Source organism: Capsicum annuum, chromosome 8 (genome assembly GCF_002878395.1).
Source record: "Capsicum annuum cultivar UCD-10X-F1 chromosome 8, UCD10Xv1.1, whole genome shotgun sequence".
NCBI lineage: Eukaryota > Viridiplantae > Streptophyta > Magnoliopsida > Solanales > Solanaceae > Capsicum > Capsicum annuum.
This window is the reverse complement of record NC_061118.1, coordinates 156,645,987-156,656,829: the sequence shown is the minus strand read 5'-3', so window position 1 is coordinate 156,656,829 and position 10,843 is coordinate 156,645,987. Positions and strand designations below refer to the sequence as shown.

The 10,843-nt window shown below is 31.1% G+C and overlaps 1 protein-coding gene and 1 non-coding gene across 2 annotated transcripts; both read right to left on the bottom strand.

Moving 5' to 3' along the window:
- Positions 1-6,854: 6,854 nt before the first annotated feature.
- On the bottom strand, positions 6,855-6,927 carry TRNAF-GAA. The gene has a single exon. It is a non-coding gene; the product is annotated as a tRNA-Phe (tRNA).
- Positions 6,928-8,637: 1,710 nt separating this feature from the next.
- Positions 8,638-10,618, bottom strand: LOC107839733. The gene is made up of 4 exons (XM_016683348.2): positions 10,577-10,618; positions 10,385-10,496; positions 10,209-10,282; positions 8,638-9,875 (listed from the first exon to the last, which is right to left on the bottom strand). The coding sequence occupies exons 1-4, from the start codon at positions 10,616-10,618 to the stop codon at positions 9,342-9,344; spliced, it is 762 nt and encodes a 253-aa protein (XP_016538834.2). The 3' UTR covers positions 8,638-9,341.
- Positions 10,619-10,843: the final 225 nt, after the last annotated feature.

The window sequence follows — 10,843 nt, the reverse complement described above, 5'->3', positions numbered from 1 at the left end:
TTTTTATTGAAATTATTTAGAAATCCAACGGCTAAGATATTTTTGAAATAAACACATTATTTTATACAACCTAGCTCTAATTTCGATCCATTAAATATGTGATGTTGAGATCTAACTTGCATAATCAACTGGAGCTCTTTAATAATTGTGTAGTGGATTTGAATGAATCCAATCCAATCCAAATCTTTAAAGCGCAATCCTACCGACACTTTCTCCATCACATCATCTCCTCCCTCGTTCGAATTTATTAGTTACTTTTTTTTTTAATTTAATTTTTGTTTTTCTTTGCTATTTTTGACAAAGAAAAAAAAGATAATTTCTTTTTATGTTTCACCCTTAATATTAATTACTTATTCTTCAAAATATTTTTCAATAGTTATTACTAACCTTCAATTAATAGGGTAATACGATAAAGTCGTTATTATATTAATTATATTTTTTTAATACGTGTGTCAAATCAAAATATGATAAATAAATTCGAACGGAGCGAATGTGTACGTGAATAATATATATAAATTGTTAATTTTTAAGAGAATCAAGCTTTTACTAGGGTTGACAAATTATAGCGACTTCAAAACCGAGATTGCAAGTTCAAATAAAGTGTGATTATTGGTGAACATAAAATTTTCATTAAGCAATCTTTTAGCAACAACAACAAACTCAGTGTATTTCCATCAAGTGGGGTCTGGGGAAGATAAAATGTACGCAGTTTATACCGCTACCTCAAAAGAAGTAGAGAGGTTGTTTTCGATAGACTCTTACTCAAGATAAAGAATAGCAAATACGTTCGTAATGAAACATGAAATAGAATGGATGATATAACAGAAATGAGAAATAAGACACCCACATAGTGATACCATACACTCACAAACCAAAAACATCCACCACACCCAAACTCTCTAAACTAGCTGCTTCTAACTATGGACACAGTCCTAGGATTACTAACTCGGATACACCAAAACTCTCCTAACTACTTGTTACGACTCACCCACACACACCAACCTTCTACCCTTATCCATGACCTTCACAGCTTCCTATCTGGGGTCATGTCCTCGGTAAGCTGTAACTGCTCCATGTCATGTCTAATCACCTCCCTTCAATATTTCTTTAACCTACCTCTACCCCTCCTGAAACCATCTACAGCTAGCCTCTTACACATACGAATTGGGGCATCCGTGCCCCTCCTCATCACATGTCCAAATCATCTCAGCCTCACTTTTCGCATCTTGTCCTCCACAGAAGTCACTCTCACCTTCTCCCGGATAATCTCATTCCTAACTCTATCCCTCCTAGTAAGTCCGCACATTCAACGCAATATTCTCATTTCCTCTGCCTTTAAATTTTGAATGTGGGAGTTCTTGAATGACCAACATTCCGTGTTGGGTTCGAAATCAAGAGAGCGTCATGCGGAAGCTTAAAGTTTGTAAATCATATGACGATAATTTAGACGATACATAAAACAATACTAAAAAGGTATATTATTGATATGGTTTGGACAATTGGCCTACATATTAAAACTAATATTAAAGAAAATATATAAAAACTGTTAGGAGAAAATCTCACCCTAGACAAGACGCTTAAATTTAAAGGACTACATTGTGGATGCTATTATGTTAAAGTATGAGAAGAAGGGTCTTCTATATATAGAGTTTCAAAAACTTTCCTCCAAGAAAGAGGTTAGCCAAATATGGAAAAGTTTTATATTTTCTTTTCAGGAAAAATAGAAATATTTATGGTTACTTTTATTTCCTTAAAAGAAAAAGTAAAACTTAATTTTGGTAAGATAATTAGGGCAAAAACCCTAACTAATCTTCCCTTTTTGGCTTGATTTATTTCACTTGATCCGCCTTTTTCACATCTTTGATCTTTGTTCTTCACATAGTCTTCATCGCAACTGTTTGGCATGCTTAAAAATGAAGCTTTGGGGCTAAAAAATATATTAGTCCTTTTGGGTTAAAAATATTGGAGCCCTTTACAGTATTAAAAGAGAACTTTATTCTTAAAGATGTGACAGCAGGATTGTTGAAAATGTGATTGAAATATCTTCTCCACATGTAGTTGGACAAAAATCGTCATTATCATCAAACTGGTTGCAACTTGATTTGAAACCGATTTTAACCTGTTTAATCTCGTCTCACCACACTATTGGACCTTTGAATCACAGGCTCTGATGCCACTTGTTGGGTTTGAAATCGAGAGGGCGTCATGCGAAAGCTTAAAATTTGCAAATCATATAACGATAATTCAGACGACACATAAAACAATACTAAAAAGTTATATTATTGATATGATTTGGCCAATTGACCTACATATTAAAATTAATATTAAAAAAAATATAAAAACTGTTAGGAGAAAATCTCCCCCTAAACAAGACTCTTAAATTTAAAAGACTATATTATGGATGTTATTGTGTTAAGGTATGAGAAGAAAGTTTTCTATTTATAGAGTTTCAAAACCTTTCCTCCCAAAAAGAGGTTAGCCAAATACGAAAAAGTTTTATATTTTTCTTTTAGGAAAAGTATTTATGGTTAATTTTATTTTCCTTACCACAAAAAGTAAAACTTACTTTTGGTAATAAAATCTAACACTCCACTCCATATAGCATGACTAGACAGACCACTCTGTAAAATTTGTCATTAAGCTTAAGGAACACAATAGATGTTGGAATTTCTGTGTTTGATCGACGCATGTATTTTTTAATAAATAATTAAATTTGGTCCGATCAACCAAATTTGATCCGATACGCTTAATTGAGCCACATATGTATATATGACATTTTTATTATTATGATCATGCATGCTTATTATTTATTTGTCATCTCAACTATTCATCATTCTGGACAGTTAAAATAAAAGCAAAAGCTTCCTCTGACATCCAACGGCTAGTTTTCACAAGATAAATGCTTCTATTATACAAGGGGTGAAGTGGAAAATGAATTAATTGACCTGTAAATTGTAATTTCAAGTTTCCAACTTTCATAGAATCGGATTAGGTGAGATTATTACATAATGATCCACCATGGTTAAATCTGTCGAGTCAATATATATATACATGTTAAAGTGAGCTGAAATAGATGGTAAAATAACAGTATATACTCCTGTCTTCTCTAACAACCATGTATTTCTACAAAACCAATGCATAGTCAGTACTAAACGACATCAAAGAAAATAATTTTGGAAGGACAATGTATTCCGGTCGTCTTTATTTGTTTATTTTTTAATTTAGAGTGTCTAATAATACTTATTAAATTTATAAAATTAATAGATTATTTATTTATTTTTATCAATTTTAACTTTGATATATATTAAACACAATACATCACTCATTGTTTTTCTTGAAAGAGAAAACTTTATTATATTTAAAGACTAATATAATAAGATCACCCCTTTATTTATTATTGGGAAAAGGCTCAAATATGCCACTAAACTATCAGAAATGACTCATTTATGTCATCCGTTAAAAGTTGGGTTCATTCATGCCATCATCGTTACAAAACCGCCCCATCCATGCCACTACTTTTTAACAGATGGTTTTTAAAAACAGTCTGGCCATGTGGCAGCTTATTAAAGGGTCACGTCATTTTTTTAAAAAAATTATTTTTTTTTGATCCATTAAAAAGAATCCACGCAACTTTTTGATCCATTGAAAATTAGTTTGATCTATGCTTTTAAAATTTAATTAATTTTTCATGAATATATTCTTAAAACATTCTCGTTCGATTCGTTTTTTTGTTATTTTTGACATATTAAGATTGTTTTCATATTTTACCTTTAATATTAATTATTTTTTTCTTCAAATTAATTTCAAATACAATAGTAAACATCATTTAATAAATATATTATAATAAAATAGATATTTTAATTGACGATCGAGTAACTAAAAGGGAACGAAGAGAGTATACTCTACACGCTTTTTATCACTTTTTTTTTTTTAAGATTCACGTTAACTAAAACTTTTGTCATTTTTTAGTTGAAACTGAAGGGATATATAAACATCAAATATTATTATTATATTATTAATAGTTCGCTTCTCATTTTGCCAATTCTACGTATACTATATATATCGGCATGTTGTTGTCTTCCTGTTTTTACAATAATAAATGATGCTGCATAAAGTGTTACGTACAAATGTTGAATGCTGATTAGGGGCAGCTCAACCCTTTAGGAGAAAAGGTCGCCGCCTAAGACCCCAAAATTTGAGGGGCCTATTTTCGTTTAGTAATAATAAATTACAAATTTTAAGAAATATATTAAATACTATTTATAGAAAAAAGAAAAATTTTATATAAAAAAAAAAAACGCAAGGCCTCCGTTTGATTCCTTAGGCCATAAATTTACTTGAGCCGCCCCTGATGCTAATGATGTCATTGTATGCTTAATAAAAAAATAAAAAAAATAAAAAGTTACTTACATTCGGCTGACAAAATATTTCATATATGCTAAGACATACTATATGCTTAATTAGAAGAGTGTTTGGTTATAAATTTTAGTAGTAGATTTTTTTTAAATTTTTTTTTTAAATATTTGTTTGATCATGAAAAATTAATCAAATTTTAAAAGTATAGATCAAATTAATTTTTAATGGATCAAAAAATTGGGTGGATTCTTTTTAATGGATCCAAAAATAAATTTAAAAAGAAAATTAATTATTTTTTTAAAAAATAAAAAATAAAATAAAAAATGACGTGACCCTCTAATAAGCTGCCATGTGGCAAGACTGCTTTTTAAAACCGGCTGTTAAAAAGTAATGGCATAGATGAGCCAGTTTTGTAACGGCGATAACATAAATGAGCCCAACTTTTAACGGATGACATAAATGAGCCATTTTTTATAATTCAGTGGCATATTTGAGCCTTTTCCCTTTATTATTTCTTAACGTATATATCAAATCAGAAATGGACAAATATTTATGGATGGAAGGGGATTATATAACATTAATTCTAGGTGGAATCCAATATCTGGATTAAGTTAATTAAGTTGGTTTACGATCCTTAACAAAAACGTTAACCAAAAAGTAATTTGAACGAATTATCCTTATTTCTTACTCACTTTATTTAATATATTTTTTTTCACTATATTAATATCTGTCCATATTTATTATTAAGAATAAAAGTGAAAATAAAATTAATTATGGCTAGTTTTTTGTGAAATGACAAGTATTAAGAAATTATTTATTTTTAATAAGGACGATAACTAATTAGTAATGGAGAAAATATGATATATCACGATTTCATGATAGTAACATTAACACACTACTTCATTTAACGTACTAAAAGTAAAGGAAAATACATACTCCCTCGTTTCAATTTATTGATCTGGGCTTAACTTGACACATAAGTTAAAGACATATTAAAACGTGTCAAATTATAATTTAATTTTATAATTTTAAATATGTAATGTAAAAATTAAAATTAAAGAGTCGTTGAAATTAAGAAGACATTCTTACTGACTATAAACGAGAGTTAAAAAAGAAAATTAAACGAACAAAGCACCCTTTTTTGGAGTGGGCGAGGGCTGTCGGTTGAAGCATGGCCACCAACTTTTACGTCCTTATAAGATGATTGAACAAATTATCTTTGAGCAAAACAATAATTATGATACTAATACATTACTAATCAATTCGTGTCTTACAATTATTTATTTTAGCGATAAATTAAAAGAAAAAGACAAGTCTAATTAATCTGATTGCAGTATTATTGAACGATAATTTACTCTTGAAAAACTATTTTCTGCTTTCTTTTATATCTTGAATTTTGAAATATATATATATATATATATATATATATATATATATATATATAAGTAGGTCTAAATAAAAAAAGGAAATAAGGGAGTAACAATAATAACTATGGTCCATGCCAAATAGACTGAGATCGGTTATATCATCCTCATCTCTAAAATAAAGCGTAACTAGAATAAGGTGTGATGAAGATTTCTATTTGATGGAGTTAAATAACATAAAGAGTTAAAGTAATTCTTTTTATAATTACTGGAAGGTAGTTAGACGTTAATTGAAGGAGTCAAGGAGGGTACTTGGTTGACACTTGATTCTGTAAAACGAGAAAAACTATAGCATGAGTATTACTTTAGTTATTTTAAAAAACAATCACATGCATTTTTATAATTTTTTATAGATCTGTTTAATTGGAAGCATGCATCTTCTAATGACACACTAATTTTGATTTTGTTGGCTAATGACCATGAATCATGATGGTTAGTTGGTTACATTACATTATTTTTTTCTAAATACCTTATAGAGTAATTTTGAAGTGTAAATAATTGAACTTGGAATTGACTTTGAATATCGATTCTTTTCAATTCTAATTCTATAATTGTAAATTTTCTGGATTTTTCTTCGAGCTTGGTTTTTAAATAGCATCCAAAGATTTGGAAGTTTGTTATATTAGCTCCACAAATTAATTAAGTTGCCGATTTCTTGACCAAAGTTGAATATATAATCGTATAAAATATACTTCATCCATATCAATCTAAGATCCATAGTTACTATTTAGGCAGTCAAATGAATATCTTCTTTGATCATAACTTTTTCAAACGCTTTTCAAATAGTTTGAATCGTTAATTATCGTGACTTTTAGTAGTTTTAATGTCGTTTTTTCATACGTAAATTTTATTTTTTAAAAATGAAAAGAAGATTTTATGTCTGAATTCACATCGAACGTTAGTTAGTTTGAACCTTTTCCTTTAAAAAAGAACCTCATATTTCGAATCAAGAAAATTATTTTAAAATGGAGGAAGTATAGACTTCCACTTTTAATAATTAGCAAAAACAGTTAAAAACCAGTGGAAGCTAACCGTCGGGTCGAAGCCCAAAATTTGCTGAAAAGGCAAAAAGAATGCGGTGAACGTGGATCGAACACGTGACCTTCAGATCTTCAGTCTGACGCTCTCCCAACTGAGCTATCCCCGCTGTTGGTTACACAAATTCTTAAAATAAATTAAATTTATAACTGAATATCAAGTTAAACAAATACTGTAGTATTTTATAGCAATAAAATAAAAATTATTGGCAAAATAGTAAAGGTGTTTTGATTCTCATGTATTTTTTAATTTTATCTCCAAGTTAATGCATATTCTTTAGGGCCAGTTTGGACCTGATTTCAAATTTGATGTTTTGTTTGAACATATAATCTGAACTTCTTATTTATTTACATAAATATGAAAACACAAGAAGTTGTGAAAATCCAAATTTCGCCAACTCTTATACAATCTTGCCAAATGAACAAATAATTAGAAATTTACAAGTTAAAAATCAACAAATTGAATTAATAATCCATTAAATTAGGGCGAACCGACCTATGAACCTTGGAAAAATTAAAAAGTACAATTAAGCCTCCTGAAATTAATATATTTCAAATTTTTGGAACACATTTAAATCGAAGAAGAGACCTCACAAGAAACATGTTGAGAATGTCCGTAAGTATTTGCTCTTGAAAGTAAGTTGTTGTGGGCTTAGATAGAAAAGACAACGGGATCACGATTTTAGTACAAGCCCTTTTTACCTCCTCCCTAGGAGTTTCTATCCCTTTTGCTCCCTCCATGATTCAAGTACCTCAAATCCACAATCTCAGGTAGGGGTGTGTAAGAATCGAACTGAATGATAAATTAAACCGATAAAAATGTTATTGATTTATTGTTATTGAATTATTGGGTTTATATATATATATATTACTTAGGATATATTTCTCCTTAATTTCTACAAATTAACAAACCTAGTATGTCAACTATACAAACTCTTAATTTCTCCTAACAACGTTTAGTTCAAACTTGAAGGTTCTAGTAAATTAAAATACATCATGTAGGATTTTTGGTGGCAACTAAGATTCAATTTTTTTCATGTTAGTTACTACTATTTCTATTTTATGAGTATTTTCTTATCGGTTAAACCAAAAATCGAATCGTTAAGGACTAAAAACCGATAAAAAATATCCTATTGGTTTGGTTATTGGTTTAGCATATTTAAAAATTGAAAACCGATAAACCGAAGCGATAATATATAAAACCAAACCGACCAATGCACACCCCTCGGATCATCTCCCTTTTATATCATCTTTTTCACTTATTTGTAATAAGTTGGACCAAAAAACAAAAACATATTTTGAAATAATAAAAAAGCAAAATACTATTCGACTTTTAGCCCATTCAACGTGGAGAAAGCTCTTTAGCATTACTCCTACAGTTGAGTTTTAACCATATTTGTAAAACCTATAGTGTATGATCTTTTTTCGACAAACGCACAGGTTACTCAAAGGGGTAAGAAGTAAATTCAATTGTTTAATCTTGCGGCCTCTTCATGAGAGATAGGCTCACTAGCAAAGGAAAAATATGTCTTAAAGCACGCATTAAAAGCATGGCAAAGCGCTCAACACGTTTTAGAGCTTGAGAGTGCGCTTTTAACAACACTGGGATATAGAGGATTTATATGGCTCAACGTCCCCGAGTTTAGAATTGAGGCACAAGTTGATTGATTGAAATATATAATACCTTGGCAATATCAGCCGTGGGTACTCTCTTCTTGGACTTTAAGTTAATGCAAATCCGTAACATGTAAAAGAGAATCTCTCTAATGCTCATCTACTTACTAGTCATCATACAGTCAAACCAAACTATAAAGATATTAGGCATTAAACAAAAGATATAATTAATCTATCCAAACAATCAACAAAACAGAACATTATTATGCAATGATGGATAACAATGATCCAAACAATATGCAAGATTACAAGATTGTACCTGATAACTTAAAGAAAGAAAAAGTTCCCCGATCACAAATAAGAAACTACTAATAAATAAGTGACTTTGGAGAGATCAAGCTTTCTGTAAAAGCAATACCCCCAAAATAGTCGCTGTGAGGAAATGGTACAAACGGCCCACAGGACGTCCTAAATACAGTCTCACGACATCACGGAAAAAGTATAGCAATTTACCATCCGCAAACCAATATATCGGTTGCATCTCGCAAACCCTGGGATCATAGATAGTAAACAAGACATTCCAAGATTCCTTGACACCGTACTCTTTCATTACCCAAAACTTATAAGCCCCCTCTGACTCAGAAACAGAAGTAGAATGAACACACAGCATTTCATTCAATACTGAAACACCAAATTTGAAGATGCGCATCGGGCACAATATTTGCTCTGGCAACGGCATTTGAGATGCTAAATGAAACCAAAGAAAATTTTCTGTCTTCTATAACATCATATTCTCCAATAGCAACGATCCAATGAAACGCCTCATGAACCATTGGCAAAAAAGGCGTATCGTCCAACAAATTCCAAGTGGCAAGAGGATGTTTATCAATATTTCTCCAGCAACCATCTTTCATCGCGAGAATTTGACTAGGTACATCATCGTCGATATTAAGGATCTTATAGTCACCAATAGTTGAGTCATAACCCAATCCCAGACAACGATATTCGACCTTTCGAGATTCTGGATCTGGAAGTACTGTTGATTCTCCTGTGGAGGGGTTCCATAGCAAAAGTATGCAGCGTTTATCAGGAATAACATAATTAACCTCGATGGTAACCAAGCCATCACAACAACAATGGAGTACCCAAGCACATGGTATAGAGTTTGTAGGGTAATCAATTTTTGTAAATCCCTAATATGTTGGACCACTGATAACGGACAACAGTACATGGGTGATATACCCTTTGGGCAAAACTCGTAGGTAAGAAGTTTATGGGAATTTTTGTCATGTTTGGCATGACTGAGTTGCTCGACTTTAAAGTAAGGATCGGAGATCAATGTATTCCAATATTTAGAAACACATTTAAATCGGAGAAGAGACCTCACAGGTAACCTTTTGAGGATGTCCATCAAGATTTCCTCTTGACAGGGAGTTGCCATGGGCTAGAAAGCAAAGAAAATGCTATCAGATTATTTTTCAGAAATACTTGTAAAACAAGAGCTTAGAGAATATAGATATATTTTTTTTAGGTGAATTCAAATAATTCTCCGCACCGTATTTACAGTACTAGAAAACCAACTTAAACTAGGAAAAGAAAACCTATTCCAATATGAATTTGGAGAAACCAATACTAACTAGAAATGAATTAAGTAAATAGAAAACCCTAAACAAATTCGGTTTCCACCACCTAACTTTGAATTATTATTTCCAACCAGCAATTTAGAAAAAGACAAAAGCTCAATTGAAAGTAAGTAACAGGATTACACACAAGTCACCTGATTAACATCCATGTGCTCCTCTGCATTATTATCACTATTATTCTCCGGCTCCGTCACCACAACGCCCTTCCCTGAAATTGGTATTGTTATACTCTATATATATAACAAACAAATCAAAAGAAAGAGAGCGAAGGAGATATCCAATTCTGTGAAATAAACAAAAAGAAAGAAACCTTTTTTATCAGATTTATGGCGTCTGTAAAGATGGGATTTTTCTTCTCCGTTGTAAGGATTGCATTTTTCTTGCCCATTGTAAAGATTCAACTTTCTTCTCCATTGAAACAACTAGGATTGAACGTTTCTTCGATTTCTGTAATTGAAATCGATTTCTGCCTCTTCGGTTCTATATTTGCTGATAATTTTACCTCATTCCTCCAAATCAATCTGTTCCTCTTCATCGCCGACATAATTTAAAGGATAAAGTTTCGAGCTTTGATTGAAATGACTCGATGCTTGCTAGGGTTTCTCTCTGCAGTTCAACGGGTTGCCTCATCCATTTATTCCATCCCAATTTGATTGGGCCGGTTCAGGCCTGTCCTATGTGCCACTGATCCATTCTGTTCTTTTTTTTTTTCTTTTTATTTTATTCTAATTTTCATTATGCAAAAATGACCTAAAACCACAACATAACT

Coding starts and splice junctions, on each gene's coding strand:
- LOC107839733 (XM_016683348.2), bottom strand. CDS start 10,618: ATGTCGGCGATGAAGAGGAACAGATTGATTTGGAGGAATGAG. Junction 10,283..10,384: donor CCATAAATCTGATAAAAAAG/GTTTCTTTCTTT, acceptor TACCAATTTCAG/GGAAGGGCGTTGTGGTGACG. Junction 9,876..10,208: donor AGCACATGGATGTTAATCAG/GTGACTTGTGTG, acceptor TTTGCTTTCTAG/CCCATGGCAACTCCCTGTCA.